This window comes from Mustelus asterias, chromosome 16 (genome assembly GCF_964213995.1).
Source record: "Mustelus asterias chromosome 16, sMusAst1.hap1.1, whole genome shotgun sequence".
Classification (NCBI taxonomy): Eukaryota; Metazoa; Chordata; class Chondrichthyes; order Carcharhiniformes; family Triakidae; genus Mustelus; species Mustelus asterias.
Genome location: NC_135816.1, coordinates 74,862,766 through 74,884,863, shown reverse-complemented (window position 1 = coordinate 74,884,863; position 22,098 = coordinate 74,862,766). Strand labels below are relative to the sequence as shown.

General features: G+C 46.2%; 1 protein-coding gene across 3 annotated transcripts in view; it reads right to left on the bottom strand.

Moving 5' to 3' along the window:
- The window catches only part of LOC144505247 (E3 ubiquitin/ISG15 ligase TRIM25-like), a 90,123-nt gene that overhangs the window by 53,957 nt on the left and 14,068 nt on the right, over positions 1 to 22,098 (bottom strand). The window contains exons 2-7 of one of the 3 annotated variants that reach the window (XM_078231280.1): positions 21,743 to 21,838; positions 20,058 to 20,288; positions 19,742 to 19,764; positions 15,724 to 15,857; positions 15,120 to 15,254; positions 11,141 to 12,527 (exon numbers count right to left, since the gene is read on the bottom strand). The exons of 1 other annotated variant lie outside the window; for it this stretch is intronic. In XM_078231280.1, the coding sequence (XP_078087406.1) occupies positions 12,010 to 12,527; positions 15,120 to 15,254; positions 15,724 to 15,857; positions 19,742 to 19,764; positions 20,058 to 20,288; positions 21,743 to 21,838 (1,137 nt within the window). In that variant the 3' untranslated portion in view covers positions 11,141 to 12,009. Of the gene's footprint in view, positions 1 to 11,140; positions 12,528 to 15,119; positions 15,255 to 15,723; positions 15,858 to 19,741; positions 19,765 to 20,057; positions 20,289 to 21,742; positions 21,839 to 22,098 lie in introns of those variants that run through there. One more of the 3 variants, XM_078231281.1, reaches the window with a different exon arrangement.

Sequence of the window (22,098 nt, the reverse complement as noted above, 5' to 3'; positions counted from 1 at the left end):
CTGCTTATAAGCTTAAACTGTAATTTCAATACAAATGTATTGTGCACCTTGGCCAACTTGGTTCTGAATGCAGCATGATGGGAAACACAGTGGTAGACAGGCTGAATTCTGTTAATACAATGGAGTAAGAAGTTTAACAACACCAGGTTAAAGTCCAACAGGTTTATTTGGTAGCAAAAGCCACACAAGCTTTCGAAAGCTTGTGTGGCTTTTGCTACCAAATAAACCTGTTGGACTTTAACCTGGTGTTGTTAAACTTCTTACTGTGTTTACCCCAGTCCAACGCCGGCATCTCCACATCATGAATACAATGGAGCACAGAAAAGCAGCTTCTGTTATCTGTTTTTGGATATGCGAAAATAAATTTAATCATAGGCCTGCTATTTAAGAGAGTAAATTTGTTCATGGGTAGTGAGGCTGGAGCAGTGTCTCAAACTGATAAAGGAGGCCCAGGTGCCAGCAAATGAGTGACTCCTTTCACCAATTAAAAATCACAGATGTTAGTAATGGCCTTGGTTACTGGTAATGACATGGGTTAGGTTTCCGAGGTAAAGGGGGAGGAATCTACATGAGCAATAAGTTAATAATCTCCTATTCCTGTTGACAGGTGGAATGTTATTGGGTAAGGTAATAATGTTGAATATTGTGATTAGGCCCTCCAGTCTGATTGACGAGACTAGGTGGATATTGAAATGTTCAGAATAATATAATAATTTTACCTGGCAATATTAGGTCAGAAAGGACAGTCAACCCTCATTGACTGTGTCTTTCTGCTGATGCATGCTGCGGTAATGTAATCAGGGCCTAGTTTTAAGGCTGATTAAATTGGATATCCTAAATTAAAGAATTGGGCATATTAAAATCAAACACAGTCAAACCTCGGGCAGGCCAATTGTACAAATACACAAACATGTCTGGGCCTGACCCATCAACCACCCATCAAAGGTCGTTACACTCTACTGATACTTAGCAGGAGATCATTGCACCCATTGAAATGCCCCGGCCTATTGTTAGAAGCCCAGACCGGGCCAGACTTTCTGTCACCAAGAGTTCCTGCAGTTACCTTATCTGATAACAGGTTACATGTAAGCAACAGCATGGAGATGAACACCTGGGGGCGGACCCTGGTGACCTGTCAGGCAGACATCAAGAAACCCACTGGGTATTGGAACCGCCTCCTGGGATCTCATTGGCCGGAAGCCCAAGTAACCCAACTAAAGCAGGACTTAATGAGTGCTACCGCGCACATACAACAATTGGAAGCGGAGGTAGACACACGAGAGGAAAGGAACCAGATTAATATGATACACATGAGCCAATTCCAGGCTCAATGTGATAAAGCCTACCAAAAGGCACAACGTGCTGTCAGCGAGAGAGAGGCTGCGCTGCAACAGGTAGAGGAAGTTAAACGTAAATGCAGCAACCTGCAGGCTGCAGTAAAAGTTTTGCACCAAGCAGGAAAAGCAAATACAGTCCGCGCAACAGAGCACTCCAAATGCCTGCGTGAGATTGAAGATTTAAAATCACAACGAGCCATAAAAAGGGGTTTAATGTGTGCATACACCACTGAAACAGGGGATAGTGACCCAGGGGTAGAGTGGGGGGATTTAGAAGAGGATGCCTGCAACAGCTAGCGCCACTGCTGACTGGGGACCCCCACCTCCGTTCCTGGTAATGGAACCATCTAATCCGGCCACTAATCTGGAACACTCAGTCTCAGCCCCTCGTCCTATTCCCATCCCGAGAACTCCAGTCACTAATCCGACTCCCGTACCGATGAATCTGGTCACCACCCAACGACAGGACAGACAGAACCACAATGTGACTTATGTAACTCCATACACCATGACACAGCTCACTGACATAGCTAAAGCAATTGGAGTATTTGAACCCTCCAGGGATCCACATGCTCTCTTTGACCAGGTCACCCAATATCGTGTTTTAAATGGCCTAGATGAGGCAGAAGAGGTTGAACTTATTTTGCTATGTTTAAGTCCTGCCATCCGTTCCGTCCTACCCGAAAGTGGCCGGGGGAATCCTACCAGAAATGAAGGCAGCCATTCTGGCCGCCATAGGCTATAATAGGGATGACCCGGTACAAGGCTTAAACAACTGCCAACAAAAGCGAGGGGAACACCCGACAGCCTATGTTGGTCGGCTATGGAGCCAATTTGTTGCGGTTTTCGGCCAATTAAATCAAGTCCAATTAAACGCACATCACCGGTCCACGTGGATCCGGACCCTGATAGCACACGCCACCGAGGGGAGTCGGAAAGCCTGTGAGAATTTTGACCCTGATGATAATACACATACAGAAGCCTGGGCCATCCGCAAAATGACTCGCGTGTGGGAATGGGAAGTCAGACAAACAGATACCCCAAGTCCACGAAGCACGAAAAGATGAACTCAATCCACACAGACCCAGCCCCAGTTTGGCGTAACGAAGAGGGAGGTGGAAACAGGGGACTGGGAAACTCAGGGCACCCACCCCCATATACCCGTGCCAACCATCGATACAGAAAACCGCAGCTCCACGCAGAACCCCGATATATTCCCAACCCCAGGTACAGGGAACAAGATAAAACCAACCCCAGATATGCACCCCCACAAGCACAGTGTTATAACTGCGGGCAACCCAACCATTTTGCCCGGGACTGTAGGGCACCACCAAATTTCAGGGGACCAGCAAACCCCAAACACCCACACACTCTTGCTGATCGCCGACACAGGGGACCACAAGGCCCCACAGGACATAGGCCCAACCCCCGACACCGGGAACCGTACAGAGCCGAGCCCAGAGACCCACTCCCACAAGCACAGTGTTATACCTGCAGACAACCCAACCATTTCGCCCGGGACTATAGGGCACCACGCAACTACCCCATACGACCATCTCAGCGGCTCCCCGACGATGGACCCCGACCCATGCCCCTCGAAGGACCGGCCCGCAAGCCACAATAACCCACACTCTGTATCCCCAGGACCAGCACACGAACCCTCGGTTCCCACCCCAATTTACAGGGCTTCAGGAATAAAACCCCGGCCCAGGGGACCCCGATGAATAGGATGGGGCACCTGCAAACCTTACCCCCTATGGCACCCCTGGTACCGGGACTCCCAGAACCGTTTGACCCGGCGCTCACTACCAGAGGTGGTAATGCAGTGGTTATCTGGCAGCCAAAGCCCGCCCATATAGGTTCCCTCCACTAAGAAAGAACCAGGACATCACAGTCCAGATTGTAAATAGCTTTATCCATCCACTCTACGCATCACCCAATTGAAAAGGGTTTCTTATCTGCCCACATTATACTGCGCCATAATCTTCCATCACACCACAGTTTGGTTGTGGGATGAAGAATCTATTGTTATACTGTGCCATAGTCCTCCAACAACAAGGACACGTGCCACATACCCAACACTTTATTTTCACGCTCTGCAAACTCCTTATCCCACTCAACCCCCTCAACACTGATTGCCGACCAACCCTTCGTATGACACTATTGGGCCTTTATTATTCCTTTACTTATTTCTTTGTTTTTTTGTTAAAAAAAAGAGCGGAGTCATACGACATTCTTGTAAAGAAAAGGAAAAGAGAATCAGGTATTAATAAGAATTAACAGGTGCCACCTTGATCTCCCCCAGAATGAACTACATACTTCTGTACTATCTGGGACTCCTCGTCTCAGACCGAACCACAGACACCACATCAACCAAAGACCAGAAGATCAGCCTACGATACCCCGGATATATGTGGTTCACCCCACCTTAATGCAGGCAAATGTGAGGAGGGCATCCTATGGGTACACCCCAATAAGAGTATCACCTATGGGTGTAATAACCAAAGAGTGGTGTAAAGGAAAGATAATGGGAGCTCTGATTACTGCTCTCCAAGGACGACCCTCACCAGTGATTGGTGGGCGTACACTAACCATGGGTGCATGGAGCGAGCCTGTCTAGCCCATGGCCCAGAAAAAGGGCTGGAATTAGGAAAGAAGATCCCCCAGTAAGGTTATTCAGAACGAGTATCTACACAAAGAAATTAAGAATGGCTTAAGACCAACTGTTAGCACAACCCATCCCCACTTGTCCCGAAACCACCCCAGGGCCCCAAAATGGGTTGACACTAAAACATACAGGGAAAATATTATTCGACAACACACACTACGAATTGGTACCAGTAGTGGTAGAGTTAGCCGGAACACAATTACCAGACTGGTGTACCTCCCCACTTAGAAAATTGTACCTCCACTTGACCCAGAGGCTGCTAAGCTGAAAGAACGGGACACACGCGGGGGAAGAGACGCCCAGGTCAAAGAGGCGCAAGAGGAGGGAAATCCTGAACGATCTGGCAACTGCATACGGAGCAGGGTTATCCACCATTAACGCACTGGATCTGGCTGATTTGGATAATAAGCTCAGAGTCCTAACCCGACAAGTTAAACAGACCTTGGACAGCTTAAATGAAAATGCTCAGCAAGATGCCGAGGGAGATTTGGCTGAGAACAGAGCCTTATGGTTACTGTACTAGAAGGACATGCCCAAACTATTAATTAGATCGCCTGAGAGAGGGTGGAAGATGATGCCAGGCAACAGAACCAAACCCTATGTAGCATCTATGGGCAATGGATGGTCGAGAAGTTATGATTTGGAGGAAAATGTAACTGGTTTGATTAGTAAGTTTGCTGACGACACAAAGGTTGGTGGCTTTGTGGATAGCGATGAGGACCATCAGAGAATAGAGCAGGATATAGATCGCTTGGAGACTTGGGCAGAGAGATGGCAGATGGAGTTTAATCCGGACAAATGTGAGGTCATGCATTTTGGAAGGTCTAATACAGATAGGAAATATACAGTTAATGGCAGAATCCTTCAGAGTATTGATAGACAAAGGGATCTGGGTGTACAGGTACACAGGTCACTGAAAGTGACAATGCAGGTGGAGAAGGTAGTCAAGAAGGCATACGGCATGCTTGCCTTCATTGGCCGGAGCATTAAGTTTAAAAATTGGCAAGTCATGTTGCAGCTTTATAGAACCTCAGTGAGGCCGCACTTGGAATATAGTGTTCAATTCTGGTCGCCACACTGCCAAAAGGATGTGGAGGCTTTGGAGAGGGTACAGAAAAGATTTACCAGGATGTTGCCTCATATGGAGGGCATTAGCTATGAGGAGAGAAACTTGGTTTGTTCTCACTGGAATGACGGAGGTTGAGGGGCGACCTGATAGAAGTCTACAAGATTATGAGAGACATAGACAGAGTGGATAGTCAGAAGCCTTTTCCCCGGGTGGAAGAGTCAATTACTAGGGGGCATAGGTTTCAGGTGCGAGGGGCAAGGTTTAAAGGAAATGTACGAGGCAGATTTTTTGCACAGAGGGTGGTGGGTGCCTGGAACTCGTTGCCAGGAGAGGTAGTGGAAGCAGATACGGTAGTGACTTTTAAGGGGCATCTTGACAAATACATGAATAGGATGGGAACACAGAGGGATATGGTCCCCGGAAGGATAAGGGGTTTTAAGTTGGGCAGCATGGTCGGTGCAGGTTTGGAGGGCCGAAGGGCCTGTTCCTGTGCTGTAATTTTCTTTGTTCTTTGTCTTAAATGGGCAGCATGGTGACACAGTGGTTAGCACTGCTGCTTCACAGTGCCAGGGACCCGGGTTCAATTCCTGGCTTGGGTCACTGTCTGTGTGGAGTTTGCACATTCTCCCCATGTCCAGTTTCCTCCGGGTGCTCTGGTTTCCTCCCACAGTCCAAAGATGTGCTGGTTAGGTGCATTGGCCATGCTAAATTCTTCCTCACTGTATCCGAACAGGCATCAGAGTGTGGTGACTAGGGGATTTTCACAGTAACTTCATTGCAGTGTTAATGTAAGCCTACTTGTGGCACTAATGGATAAACTTTAAATGGGAAACCCCTTATTTTTAAACTGTGCCCCTTAATTCTAGATTCCCCACAAAAAGAAACAACTTGTGCAGCAAGCTATTAGGAAGGCTAATGGAATGTTAGCCTTTATCACAAGATAGCCTTTATCACTGGAATAATGAGGTCTTGCTTCCAATGTATAGAAGCTTGGTTAGACCGCACCTAGAGTTAGTGCAGCTTTGCTCCTTTTTCATCAGAAAAGGAGAGCAAATAGAGGGAGCACAACATAGGTTCACTAGACTTGTTCCAGGATTGGCAGGACTACCTTATGAAGAGAGATAGGGCAAACTGGGCCTGTATTAAGAATGAGAGGTGATCTCATTGAAACATATAAAATACTTAAAGGAATGGACAGGGTAGATGCAGGTAAGATGTTTCCCTTGGTTGGGGAGTCTAGAACCAGAAGGCACAATTTTAAAATAAGGGGAAAGTCTGGCGCAGACGTGCATGATGGTCATATTGTGGTCACAGACGATTTGTACATTCAGGGAGTGGAACCCCTTCCTATTGACAAATTGTCGTGGAGCCTGTAGGGGGGCCCTGAGGGCGACATGGGTGCAGTCGACCGCCCTCTGCACATTCAGCATCCCCGCAATTGTAGCGAACCCTGCAGCCCGGGCTTCCTGATGGGCCTGGTCCAGGTTGAATTTGATGTCCTGCCCATCCCGGGCACACAGAGCTTCAGTGACCTGCTTAACACAGGTGTGGACTGAAAACTGGGAGATGCCACAGACATCTCCGGTCGGGCTCTGGAAGGCGCCAGTCGCATAGAAGTTCAGAGCAGACATCAATCTGACAGCCACTGAGAGTGGGTGCCCCCCCCCCCCCCCGCCCCAGGTCCTGCAACAGGTTGCCAGCGTGCATGACAGCTTCGTTATAAGGAGGTCGGACATCCCGCAAGCATCTGAGGAGGAGCCCAGGCTGCGTGGGTGGCTCCTGGGTAATATGGGTTACCCGCTTCGGACATGGCTGATGACGCCTGTGCGGAGGCCTGTGACTGAGGCGGAGACCCGCTGTAATGAGGCCCATGTAGCCACCCGTGCGACAGTAGAGAGGTGCATTGGGCTCCTCAAGATCCAGAGGGGCCCTCCAGTACAGCCCCCTGATCTCCTCCCGCATAGTGGTGGTGTGCTGTGCCTTGCACAATCTGGCTCTGCAGCAAGGTGACCTCTTGGAGGAGGAAGAGGACGTGGAGAATGACCAGCCGGCCGTCACTGGAGAGGATGACCAGCAGGAAGAGGAGGAGGAGGAGGAGGAGGAAGAGAACACCTTGGAACACCAGCCAGGCAGTGGAGGGCTGGCATCTCAGCTGAGGGCAGCAAGGGAGGCTCTGATAACCAGGCGGTTCAGTCGCTAGGGGATGGTGATTGTGGGTTCCATTCCCTCCCCTCTCCTCTCCTCCCCCCCCTCCTCCCCCGCAAAATACCTACCATTTATCCTGCACATTGTCACACCAGAGTGGTGGGCCTGAGTACTCTGCGTTAGTGAGTTTTTATATTCTTCATCGACATGGATGCAATCATCTCATGTGAGAACACCATCCACCAGGTACACAGTACACACTCTTGCAACTCGGCGAACGTTGTCTACCTGATACGCTGCAGGAAAGGATGTCCCGAGGCATGGTACATTGGGGAGACCATGCAGATGCTACGACAACGGATGAATGAACACCGCTCGACAATCACCAGGCAAGAGTGTTCTCTTCCTGTCGGGGAACACTTCAGCAGTCACGGGCATTTGGCCTCTGATCTTCGGGTAAGCGTTCTCCAAGGCGGCCTTCACAACACACGACAGCACAGAGTCACTGAGCAGAGACTGATAGCCAAGTTCCGCACACATGAGGACGGCCTCAACCGGGATATTGGGTTCATGTCACATTATCTGTAACCCCCACGGCTTGCCTGGGCTTGCAAAATCTCACTAACTGTCCTGTCTGGAGACAATACACATTTCTTTAACCTGTGCTTAACGCTCTCTCCACTTACATTGTCTGTACCTTTAAGACTTGATTACCTGCAAAGACTCGCATTCCAACTATTATTTTGTAAATTGAGTTTGTGTCTTTATATGCCCTGTTTGTGAACAGAACTCCCACTCACCTGACAAAGGGGCAGCGCTCCGAAAGCTAGTAGCTTTTGCTACTAAATAAACCTCTTGGACTTTAACCTGGTGTTGAGAGACTTGAGCTACTTGAGCAGAGGATTCCGAGCAAAGTTATCTCAGACAACAGGGCATAGCAGTTAGCAGGCGGCTTCCACCTCTGCTACAGATGTTGGTGCAGCAGCTGGACATCGTGGTCGGATTAGACAACTTAAGATATTTTGAAGGTACAATGGTGGCACGATTATTCATTCACTGTATATAATTGCCCTTTTGTAAATGTAGTTCACATTTAATCCTTTTTTTTTCTCCCAAGTCTCAGGTAATGAATGTTTAATCAATGCCTATCCAAGGTCAGTCCGGGGTGGGAGCACTGGAACGAGAGGCCAGGCTGGACCAGGAGGGCTGGTTGGGTGAGACTGGAGGGCGTCGGGTCTGGGTGTTCAGGTTGTTACTTTGGAGTTAGAACTGATCTTTTTCCTTCTAACACTTTCAGAGTAACTGTCAGGGTAAAACTGGCAGAATCAAAGTTAGCGATTTAAATTGCTTCTGGCAGATGGTTCCCAGCCCAGTACAATTGTCCAGATAAAGTTAGTACTTTTAGGCAATTACTAGGTAAAACCTTGCATGGGAACCTCCTAAATGGATTTCCCAGCACATCATTAGGGTATCTTTTAAAAGCGACACTGGGCAACCAGGAAGTTATGGGCCCATGTGTTGCAAGGTTCCCCCCCCCCCCCCCGCCCCCATTCAGTCAAGAGTACAAAATGAACCCTCTCCAATCTTGTTCCCCAGTTCTGTCAAGTCTCACTCAATCTCATCACATTGAATGCAACATGAACAAAGCACTTCTCATGTGAGAACAATGACTGGACAGGAACTTTCAAGGGCACGTCTTAGCCCCAGGACAGTCTTTTCAATATGACCCTGACAACCCAGGATGGTGTGACTCTTCCTTATAACTCTTACTGCAGGACAGTCTCACTACTCGACAGTTTGTGTCTCTGTTCCTCCACCACCTTCTCATTTCACCCCTCATATCTTGCCTCCATCTCCCTACCCCCCCACCCCCACCCCCCCTCTCATGTTCCACACCACCCCAGTCCTGCTTCAGTCTCTCCTCCCTATCCCACTGGTCTTGCCTTGTGTGCCTAGTCTTGGGCAGCTGTGTTACAGGCACTCAGTATCTCACAGCAATGCTCTTAAAAGGTAGGCAAAAGCAGCATGTACTGACCTCGGAGTAATCAAAAAGAGGTAAAGCTCCCCAAGTGCACACAACTTTTGTACTGTAGGAAAACAGAACTTTCTAATTATCCACAAGTGGGCCATTTAATTTCGAGAATGAATGTCATTCCAGTGAGTTGGCCTTTTAATGAGCATTCTTGAGTTGCAAACGTGGTTCCCAATATCGATCAGTGGGAAATGTGATCTGCCTGTAACCCATCATCAAAGTCAGGAGAACAAAATTCCAAACTAATTTGCCACCAGTGGGCAACTGACTTTTTCCATCATGATGAATTTAGTGCCCCCTTGATTCCTCCGACTAGCCAGAAGTGGAAAATTCCACCCCATAGTGCCCCTGAGACATTTGAAGTCTTTCACAACCAGAGGGCAGTGGAGAGACTGAAGAACATAATTTATACATTAAATCACATGATTTGATGCACCTGTACAGGGCATTGGTGAGGCCGCAGCTGGAATACTGTGTGCAGTATTGGTCCCCTTATATGAGGAAGGATATATTGGCATTGGAGGGAGTGCAGAGAAGGTTCACCAGGTTGATACCGGAGATGAGGGGTTTGGATTATGAGGAGAGGCTGAGGAGATTGGGTTTGTACTCGTTGGAGTTTAGAAGGATGAGGGGGGATCTTATGGAGACTTATAAGATAATGCGGGGGCTGGATAGGGTGGAGGCGGAGAGATTCTTTCCACTTAGTAAGGAAGTTAAAACTAGAGGACACAGCCTCAAAATAAAGGGGGGTCGGTTTAAGACAGAGTTGAGGAGGAACTTCTTCTCCCAGAGGGTGGTGAATCTCTGGAATTCTCTGCCCACTGAGGTGGTGGAGGATACCTCGCCGAATATGTTTAAAGCGCGGATGGATGGATTCCTGATCGGTAAGGGAATTAAGGGTTAAGGGGATCAGGCGGGTAAGTGGTACTGATCCACGTCAGATCAGCCATGATCTTATTGAATGGCGGGGCAGGCTCAAGGGGCTAGATGGCCTACTCCTGCTCCTATTTCTTATGTTCTTAATAAGATTCATTTTAAAAATATTTATTTTCCAATTAAATACTGCTGCTTTTTAAAAAGGGGCCTCCAGTAAACTTTAATCAATGACATCATCACTGTTATGAACCAATCAGAAGGAGAAATATGTTTCCATTGTAACTGAGCATGTTCTGGTGTGTGGTCTGAGTCTCTAGCAATATCCAATAATTAATCTTTATTCAGCTTCATTTTATTTGAACCATTTTTTCCTCTCAAGGATTTTACTTTTTGGTGCTTGCTGTATGGTTTTATTCTCTCTCTCTCTCTCTTCATTCTAACTTTGGAAAAGGGAGCGGTGAACTGATATAGAATACGGGTGGATAGTGAAATCGGGATACCAGTTGATAGTCCAAGATTACAACTGTCCCTGCTAATTCCAACCCAAATCCCAAATTCTGTCTGTATCTCACTGAATTTATCATAGTTTTGAGTACTGGCTCAAGACTGGGCAGATTATAAATAACCCAGGCACCATTAGGTTCCATTTTGTCTTCGATTCCTCATCAAAACGAGGCTCAAAGTGATTTAAATATATCTCTGCATACAACAGTATCTAAAGCAAATAAGAGACAAGTTTCTCTAAAGTCTCATCTTGCTTAAAGTACAAGATTGGCCATGGCAAAATAATTTACTGTAATGCAGCACCAGAGAAATGCAGGTCATCATTATAAAATCACTGTCCCGTGGACATTCTGCCCCCCCTCACCTGAGATGCCAACTGTTAGCGAATCGATGTCATTCCACTGCAGAATAAGGTTTAAAGACATTCATTGCCTTTCACAGGAATTAAATATAAAATTTTAAATATCATAATCACACATTAATTAATAACAAAATAATGAATCAGAATTATCAATAATTAGATATACAACATCTGTTTATTATGAATAATTGCATATGTACAATGATAAGTATTACTAATAATTAAAACATATACTTGATGTTTATGCTACAGGACCTGAAAATTCACTGGGTCACATTTTTGTGTTTGCGGGGATCAGCTGGCCAAACCTTGGTGAATTCTGAAGCATCTATTCTAGCAGCTTCTTTTTATTCTCTCCTTTCAGTCTCACTAAGTGCGGATCCACATGATTCACAAGTTTACCTCACCCAGTTAGTAATAACTGCTTTTTTGAAACAAGAATAACTGCCTATCACTTGACGAACTCCCTAATTTTCCAGATCTATGACAAATGTCTATTTAAGGCGTCCGTTTTACAGTTTCTCATTGAAAACTGACTGGAATCCTTTTGATGAATTGAACATTACCAACAGAAACTCAAAATCTAATTGTGAAGAATTTAACCACGCTGAATGCATCACAGACAAACAATCAAGAAGTCACAACATCGAAGGTACTAGCTGAGCCAAAAATGACATGATGAAAGACATTTTTCTGAGGCCCACACACACCAAAACCGGATGTGACATTATCCAAAATCCTGAGACGTTAAGCAGTCACCAAAGATATGCAGCTTAGGTGGATTGGCTATGCTAAATTGCCCCTTAGTGTCCCAAGATGTGTAGGTTAGGGGGGACTAGCAGGGTAAATACTTGGGGTTATGAGGAACAGGTCTGGATGGGATTGCCCCTTAATGAAAGGGGGATTACGTGGGGTTATAAGGATAGGGTCTGGGTGGGATTGTTGTCAGTGCAGACTCGATGGGCTTAATGGCCTCCTTCTGCGCTGTAGGGATTCTATAAGTTTTCAATATCTGGACTAATTTAATAGTTTTAGGGCTGTGTACCGACAATAAAATGCTGGAAACACGGGTTCAGTGAATTTGGTTTTAAATGTGTGTAAATTGATCAGTGCGTCAGCGACTTGCTGAAATGACAAAGTCCCAGTGTTGTAATTTAATCGAACTCGGATCCTGTTATTAGAGGGAAATGGTCGCAGGCGAGTGACATGGGAATTATGGCGGACCCAGAGAGAGCCAAAACCACAATATATGCACCAAGATTTATTGCTATTCCCAAGACCAGAGTTTTCTCCTTCCCTCTCCACACTCTTACACATAATCCCTATTACCCAGTAATCCCCATCAGTCTCCACATCCCAGGAATGGGCTCCTGAGGAGAAGCTCTGGGAGCATAGAACTTGGGGCCGGTCTTTAAACCTCTCAGGGTGAGGTGGGTAGGGCTGTTTCTGTTCAGTCCACGTTGCTGATCTCAGATCATCAGACAGAACCAAATTGCAGTTTGCTGTCTTTGGATCCAGGGTCAATGAGTTTTTCCCTAGAGAAGAGAGAAGAGATTGGTCATCAATGATTGACAACTGTAGGTTCAGACAGTCAGTATTTCCCAGACACTCTCAGTCCCATATTACCTGTCAGACTGTATTCTAAATAAATAGCCTTCAATCAGAATCCCTGTTAAGTAGCAGTATATGGCTTCCAGTGCAAACACTGCAGTGAAACACATAGTAGTCAGTTTAATTATACAAGCTCCTGACAGTGCTTACACCTTCCCAGGCAAAACCACCTCAATTATTTGCCTGTCGGGTTCACCACAGCCGTCCTCAAAGTGCTGGCTGGTGAATTAATGGCCACCTAATGTGAAACATGCCCTGTGAAAGGCTGAACGTTGCCGGTTATGGCGGGTGCCAGGTAAGAGAGGGTGGAGGGTGTGGGCTAACATTCCTAATGTGCTCCCTCAAGGGGAACAACCTTTGGAGCGGTCTCAGGGAGATGCTGATATCAAAACTGACATGATCTCAGACAGACTGTAAATTTTATTTCAGCCCTGACAGTTCATCCTACCCTGGATCGAGGTTGCAGCTAAAACGTAAAAGCCACCAGCTTATTCAGTCTGCCGGCTAACTGTAAAATCAGATGGACCACATTAAATTGCATTCAATTGCCCTTTAATGGGCTAAATTATCTGCTTGATTTTCAGCGGGCGTGTTTCTGATTCTGTGCACCCACTGATTGAAATATTGCAATGATGTCCAATATTGCACGTCCAACGTCTTGTCCCATGATTTAATGCACTTCCACGTTTGGTATGCACCAAGCCCGATCAATTTAAAAGTCTGGCAGACGTGAAGGATTCATGGGAACGCAACAGAATCGGCTGCCTCACAGTTACAGCCCCTCAGTCTCAGCACTGGCTGTACGGAGAATGATGTGGAGATGCCGGCGTTGGACTGGGGTAAACACAGCAAGAAGTCTAACAACACCAGATTAAAGTCCAACAGGTTTATTTGGTAGCAAAAGCCATTTCTGGTGCTTATTTGGTGGCATATTTGGTGGCTTTTGCTACCAAATAAACCTGTTGGACTTTAACCTGGTGTTGTTAGACTTCTTACTGTACGGAGAATGCACAGCTGGCAGGAGTGTGTTCCCCTCGCCCTCCTATTACTGTCCCATCCTGAATACGGGAATGTGGCCTGGGATCTTTCCTTCCTGTTACTGTTCCTTGCTGAATACAGCTTGAATGAATCCTCCATCAGTTTACACAATGCACTAGAGATTTAATTGTAAATTGAGATGAATCTGATGTCCTTACTGTACATTAAACCATGATGCCCTATTTTACCATCTTTGTGTTGAATCCGACAGCCAATAGAGTGCCAGCATGCAAAACTGCTCCACATTGAGCTTCAGTGGAAAGTAGGATCTCACGGATAGAGGCCATCCTGAGAGTGGGATGCAGAACCGAAGTGATAAGAAACTGGAAGCTCAGGGCCATGTTTGCAGATTGAATAAATAATGTCATTAAAAATCTGCTAATCCTGCATTTAGTCTCCCCAGTGTAGACAAGACTCATCATGAGCAGTTAATAACGTCCAAGTAAATTATTGTTTTTTCTAATGGAACGTTTGGAGCCCTAGCCAGTGGAATGGAAGGAGTTGACAGTTCATCCTGGTCAGGTGTTGCAGCTCCTGCGTTTGCACAGGAAGAATGTACTTTGCAGCAGTGACACTGCACAGGGGTCAGAATCAGGGGTCAGGTTTCCATTCCCAGCCCAGAGTCAGTGGGAGAGAGCAGTTCCAGCAGGAAGGGGAGAAAATGAAAATTTAAAAATAAATTCCAATGGGGGATCAGAATATCCCAGCGAGAGAAAGGAGGGGAAATTGGCTGGGAAACCACTTCATGGTATCTGTTAGACAAGATCCCATTGGCTACAGCTCAGATTTACTGATTTTTATTGAGGGAAAAGGGGGAAGATATGCATTTAGGTCAGAGATCAGCCAAGATCTCATTGAATGTGGAACAGACTCCAGGGGTTAAATGACCTCCTGTCCTGTCTCCCAGCTATACATTAAACTGTTCCTCCCTGTTCGATCTGACTTCACCCACACCCACTCAGATGCTGGGTCCAAGACTCAAACCAATAGAGAGCTGTGAGGAGGGAAGAGGAGCAGCAACTCAAATCTCAAATTCCTGATTGAAAAAATATCACCGAGAAAGAAAGGGTCAAGTAGTAACAGAAAGGGTCAAATAGAAAAACAAAAACACTGCTGCCCCACGGCACCAGGGACTTGGGTTCAATTCCAGCTTCGGGTCACTGTCTGTGTGGAGTTTGCACATTCTCCCTCTATCTGCGTGGGTTTCCTCCGGGTGCTCCAGTTTCCTCCCACAGTCCAAAGATGTGCGGGTTAGGTTGATTGGCTATGCTAAATTAACCCTACTGTCAGGGGAATTAGCAGGGTAAATGTGAGGGGTTACAGGAATAGGGCCTGGGTGGGGTTGTGGTTGGTGCAGACTCCATGGGCAGAATGGCCTCCTCTGCACTGTAGGGATTCTATGAAAGGATTAATAGGAAAAATGAGGGTTAAATATAAATTACAGTCCGTGCAAACCCTGTTTCAGATTATAAACTCACCTTGGGCTATTCCCGCTCTCTCATTGATCCCAGTCAACATTTGGAGGATGTTTCCTGGTACAGGGGCTGCTCCAGAGGAGGTATTTGAGGGAGAAGTTGTGTGCGATGGGCCCCTGTATTCAGTGAAAGTTGGCGCTGTAAATAAAGCACACAGTGATTGGGAATTGTGACACAGTGCGGTCCAAGCTCCTTCATATTACTCAATAGTGGGTTATATATTACATCCTTACATATTTCTACATTACAACAGTGACTACACTTCAAAAATAGAACTTAATTGACTATAAGCATATTTCAGATCTGAGATTGTGAAAGGTGCTGTAAAAAGTTTTCTTTTATCTTTAATATACTGACAGGTCCGTCAGAGATGTGGACATTCTGATTGATGGTGTATAACACTGCTCCCCCTGACCCAGGCTGGGTGAAGCTCTAGTGAGGAATGTTTAAAGCAGGTGTCACTGGGGACTGAAGATTAATCTCAGGCTCCTGATGCACACACACAGGGAGCTGATATTAAAGCCCAGGGATATTCCCAGCTGTCTGAACAGAACTAACCCGACCTGCTCTCAATCCCTTATATTGGAGAAAAGCTGCACGTTCTTACCGATGATTCCCAATATATCTGAGTGGTACTTTTTCCATCCACTCAGCCTCTTTTGGAGAAATTGAGATGCATTGGACAGGTTCAGGGTGAACACTGGAACATCTGGGTCTGTGACTCTCTGAGTCTCAGTCACTCTGTAATGAAAGAGGAGAGAATGTTTTTATCAGTGGGGACTTTTCAGATCAGAAACCCAAAAAGAGAAACGAGTGATCAGTGTAACAACCTGCACCCCTTCTAATGCTCGTACTGACCCCCTGCAGTAACCCATCTTGAAAATGGTAGAATTCCAGGATTTACATCTCCTGACATTCACACTGATCTCCATATGTGCAGTGGATTGTTCAGCTTTTCCCCACTCCCAATGGGGGATTTGGAGCTTCTGCTTTGTTTTCGAGTTCCCGGCTGCGTCTTCCTGCCACTTGTTTTCCTAGAGTCTGCCAGCCAAGTTCTTAATCATCAACGGCACGGTAGCACAGTGGTTAGCATTGCTGCTTCACAGCTCCAGGGACCTGGGTTCGATTCCCGGCTTGGGTCACTGTCTGTGTGGAGTTTGCACATTCTCCTCGTGTCTGCGTGGGTTTCCTCCGGGTGCTCCGGTTTCCTCCCACAGTCCAAAGATGTGCGGGTTAGGTTGATTGGCCATGCTAAAATTGCCCTTAGTGTCCTGGGATGCGTAGGTTAGAGGGGTTAGTGGGTAAATATGTAGGGATATGGGGGTAGGGCCTGGGTGGGATTGTGGTCGGTGCAGACTCGATGGGCCGAATGGCCTCTTTCTGTGCTGTAGGGATTCTAAGAAATTCTTCTCTTCTAAGAAACTGTCGGGTGGAGACTTAAGGAGATTATTTAAATTAGATTCTGCCATTAAGATCACCATGGTCTCCGCATCCTCTAATCTTCCCACATTAACATCAACTCCTGCATCCTTCTAATCTTCCTGTTAATACTGGGGTCAGTGTCCTGTGACGCACATATTACTGGGAAGCACAGCTTCCACCCATTTCTCTGTTAGTGGATTGAGAAGCCAATCCCAAGTCTGGCACTGGGACTTAGCCCTCTGCTCATTTGCCATCGGCTGATTGATAGGACAAACCAATCACAACATTTACTGACCCAGTGGAATAAAACTGTCACTGAGACACTCTGGCTGGAATCTCACCACCGTGCACATCGGCAGGATTTTCCCATCCTGTTGCAGTGAATGGAGTCTTGGCTGGCTGCCAAATTCTCCAACCTCGCTGAAGCGAGAGTGTGACATGAACAGCAGGTAACAGCAGGCCCTCTGCCTTTCACAAGCCTTAGTTAGATACAGCTCACTGCAGCTTTCACTCTCTCACTTTCATGTCCAACAGGTTCCTGAGAAGGTCTGGAATCAAAGAAGTTAACAGCATGGAAACCCCATCATGTCCTTGCTGCCTGTCAGTAACCATCCAGCCTAATCTAATTTCCAGCTACTGGCCTAGCTTGTAGGTTCCAACATTCAAGTGCACATCCAAGGACTTTTTAAATGAATGTCCTCTTGATCTATTGTATCTACCTGTCCAGCCACCTTCACAAATCTGTTGGAATTATTTTTAATGTCTCTCTGTTTCTCTACACTTCTCAATATTTTACCATTTATTATGCATATCCTTGTCTTATTAGCCTTCCCCAAATGTATCACCTCACTCTGGATTGAACTCCATTTACCAGTGTTCTGCCCAGCTGACTAGCCCATTAACATCGTCCCACAGTCTACAGCTTTTTCCTTTATTATCAGCCACAAGGCCAGTTTCTGTAATGACTGCAAGCTTCTGACTCATACTTCCTACTTGCAAGTCCAAATCATTGTTGAGGAACACAGGAGACCTGGGGAGCTGGTCAGGAAAGTTTTTAAATTAGAAAAATCAGGGGGCTGAGGGGATCGTTGGGGCCACAGGGCTCCATCCTCTCACAGCGACCCATCCTTGTGTCATTAAGTCTGGTTCCCTGGGTTTGCCACAGGAAGGCTGTCTCCATTCAGTTGGAGGCATCTCTGTGTCAAAATGTCAACAACCACATAAAATGGCCTGCTAATTGGAAAAGACAGTCTTTACAATTCTGGCTGCTGGAAAAATGCCCCAGTGATAGGACCATGTCAGAGGGCCACCCGAACATAGCTCCATGTAATTTTACTGACTCCCGCCGCATCTCCCAACAGTTAGTAAATTCCTGGTCATTGTAACCTCCACACAAATTGCTTACCTACCTATCATTGTATCTTCAGAAAATTTTTCTACAGTAAATTCAGTTGTTCACCCAAGTCATTAAGATAAATTGTACACAGCTCAGACCTCAGCAGTCTTCCCTGTGGCACCCCAATAGTTACACTTTGCCAACCTGAAAATGACCCATTTATTTTCTCTCTGTTTCATATTAGTTAGCCAAACTTCTGTCCAAGCTGATGTACTACCCATCAACACCACGAGCTCTGATCTTGTCCAGTAAATTTTACATGGCAGCTTATCGAATTACTTCTGGAAATTCAAACATATCTATTGGTTTCTTTTTATTTACCCTGCTCATTATATCCTCAAAGTTCAAGAATAAGGATATTCTACTCAATTGTACAAGATTTGAGGGTCCTTATATGGAGTATACAAACAATCTTGGTCTCCATACCAAAGGAAGGATATACTTACCCTACAAGTGGTACAATGAAGATTCAAGAGACTGACGCCTGAGAGGACATGACTGTCCTATGAGGAGAGTTTGAGTAGAATGAGCTAAACACTCCGTCTTTCATATCCTATAAACTGCAATCTCAGTGAAGACACAACATTTTGAGAGAGTTTGACAACATAGATGCTGAGAAATTGTTTCCCCTGGCGAGAGAGCATGGGGTGACTGTCTCAGGGTCAGGGCTTTGCCATTTAAAAGTGAAATGAGGAGCCAGTTATTTACTCAGGGGGTTATACAGCAACCTCTCAAAATAAATATAAGATAAGATAATGTGAAGATAATCTGGTTTCATTAAATTAATTGAGGGATAAACATTGGACAGCGAAAGACTTCTTGCTGTTGCAAATAGTGGCATGGAATCTCCAATGCCTAACTGAAAAAGTAGATGGGGCATCATTTTCACTTCTCATCTAAAACGCAGCACTCCCTCAGTACTGCTGTGGGACCCAAACTGACAATCTTCTGATGCAAGAATGAGAGTAGAAACAACTGAGCCACACCTGGCACTCATATTACACACAGTCTGGGTCAACTTCAGCCAGTGGGCAACAAGATGAATGGAGGAAATGGCTAAGGAATGGAGCTTTTGGCTGGGATTGAAGACAATGGTTTCAATCTTTCCAATATCTAAATGGAAAAAATAACGGGCGGCATGGTAGCACAGTGGTTAGCACTGCTGCTTCACAGCTCCAGGGTCCCGGGTTCGATTCCCGGCTTGGGTCAATGTCTGTGTGGAGTTTGCACATTCTCCTCGTGTCTGCGTGGGTTTCCTCCGGGTGCTCCGGTTTCCTCCCACAGTCCAAAGATGTGCGGGTTAGGTTGATTGGCCATGCTAAAATTGCCCCTTAGTGTACTGAGATGTGTAGGTTTGAGGGATTAGCGGGTTAATATGTAGGGGTCTGGGTGGGATTGTGGTCGGTGCAGACTCGATGGGCCAAACGGCCTCTTTCTGCACTGTAGGGTTTCTATGATTTCTAGAACTCATGCAATTCTGGATGTCAAACAAGCAGTGAAACTAATCAGGGGAAATGGTGGGATGGAGAGAGGTGGTGATGAGGGTAGAACTGGATGTTGTCAATGTAAGTGTAAAATCACCCATTTTACAAAGGCTGTCTGAGCTAATAACCCTTCAAACTACACTTAAATATCACTCAATATTCTCACTATTTGAAAGCACCTCACCTGGAAGATTCAATATTCTCACTATTTGAAAACACCTCATCGAGAAGACTTCTAAGCTGAGACTACTTTCATTCTTCACCCAGATCATGGTGAATGTTCTTTATCAACAACAGGTTCTGTATGAGTGAGAGGAACTTACCTGGAAAGAAGCAGCTTCGAATTCTGTGAATAAAGAGAGGAGATCAAGTCAGTCAACAAACGCCCAGTGGAACCAATCAGTGAATTTGGGATTGGGAGGAAAGAGTTCAATGTGCAACGGTAGGCGGAACCAATCACATGAATGGGAAATAACCCCACCTTTCACGGCACTTCACCCTGGGATGGCACCAACACTCCGAGGGCAGGGCTGAGGGGGGCAGCACCAATTCTGGATCCCACCATCAGTCTTCAAACAATCCAGCCTCACAGAAACACCCCATTCCCCAACCATGACCCTGTTGATATTGAAGATGTACCTGAATAAATGAGAGGGGGTCTCTTTGTACCAGTCTCTGGGATTCTCCATCTATTGATGTAATCTGTTCCACCCTCTTGTTTAATGTTTCATAACAGCTTCGAATCTGAGACACAACTCGGAGCTCCTCCTCATCAATCAGTTTCAGTGAGGATTCTTCATCTTCTTCCAGCTTTCTCCTCCATTCAGAGAAACTCTTCGATAACTTTCCTTTCAGCTCATTGATTTGTCTCTGAAACACAAACCAACTCTCATTACAAACGGCCCTTCCACACAGCAGTTACCCTGCGCACACAGGACTTTGCAGAGAGGGACAGGCTGTTTAGATCACCACTCTGTCACCCATTAAAGATAGGCAAGCAGTGGAATGCGTCTACTGGGAGAGAAAACAGAGTTTAACCAGTGTTACATTGAGTTTAAAAGAAAGAGTTATTTAAACTGGGTGAGGCACTGCCATCTGCTCCATCCACACCTGGAGTGATGGCCCCAGTTATGGTGTCCACACCTGGTGAAGGAGATTCTGGAGAGGTCGGAGACCAGAATGACACAGAGTCTGATGGATTCTAGTTCAAAGGATCAGTTCCAGAGTTTTGGTGATTTAGAGAAAGGCAGGCTGAGACCGACGTGATGGAGGTTTTTATAATGATGGAGGGATTATTGGATTCACTCATTGAATGAAGTACTTGAGATGGATCAGGATGGTAAGACTAGAGGGTCTGAGTATAAAATCCATAGACACAGAGTTAGGTTAGACACCAGAGTCCTTGATCTTTGGAACAGACACCCTGAACATGTAATGGGTATGTAGTCACTGTCACTCTTTAAAAGAGAGCGGGAGAGAATTTTCCCCTAGTTTGCTCTGAATTGGCTGCAGCTGTTTATTCTCCCTTCTGTTTGTCACTCTCAGCGCGTACATGTTTCAGGGGGGATTGAACCCTGTCTGCATGGGGTGGCCCCACTGGAACGAATGGGCTTTTCTTCCTCTTCCTCTCTATGTTCATATGATACAGGCTTCAGGACATGGTCGGCACGGTGACACAGTGGTTAACAGTGCTGCCTCAAAGCGCCAGGAGCTCGGGTTCCTGTCTGTGTGGAGTTTACACATTCTCTCCGTGTCTGCATGGGTTTCCTCCGGGTGCTCTGGGTTCCTCCCACAGTCCAAAGATGTGCGGGTTAGGTTGATTGGCCATAATAAATTGCCCTTACTGTCAGAGGGATTAGAAGGGTAATATGTGGGGTTACGGGGATAGGGGCTAGGTGAGATTGTGGTCAGTGCAGGCTTGATGGGCCAAGTGGCCTCATTCTGCACTGTAGAATCTAGATGTCTTCAACTGCCAGCCTGTGGCTGTCTATCTCAGTAAATCCAGTGTTCAAGTAATGGAATAATATTCCCTGTGAGGTACAGGTAGAGTTAAGCAGCTCATATTCACATCAAACATGTGCCAGAATTTTACACACCCACCAGTGAATTTTTGGGCAATGTGAAATTGAAGGAATGAGATTCCCTCCTGGTTCCCGCCCACCCCGATCATGCAGCTATTTGATACTGGGGTGCACAAGACCTCTTGCCCCAGTTGAATGTAATCAGTGACTTGATCCAATAGAACTAGCCTGGTTTGGATAGCCTGTTCCTGATGTGCTGTTTGACCCAGTGAGGAGAGAACCTCTTGAATCATTTTTCCCTACCTTAATTCCAGCTTCTGATGTCTCTAAATCTCGCTGTTTGCTGGAACAGTTTTGCTGGACTCCCCGAAGCTTCTTGATTTCTCTCCCTAATTCTTCCTGTAAAAATATTTTTAAAATGTTTAAGATAACAGCCTGCTTTTAAATATCACTTTCAACAGAATAAAGCTCCGCCCTTCCTCATTGGGTTAATCTCTTTTGACTTCCATCACTCCCCCCTCAACAACAATATCTGTCCCCAGATAATCAATGGCCCCATCGTTTAGTGATATATCCCTGCAGGTTCTCCTTCAGGGCAGCAGAGGTACTCTTCCCAAGCGATGGAAACAGGGGACCCTCCCATCAGACCAAGGGGGCCT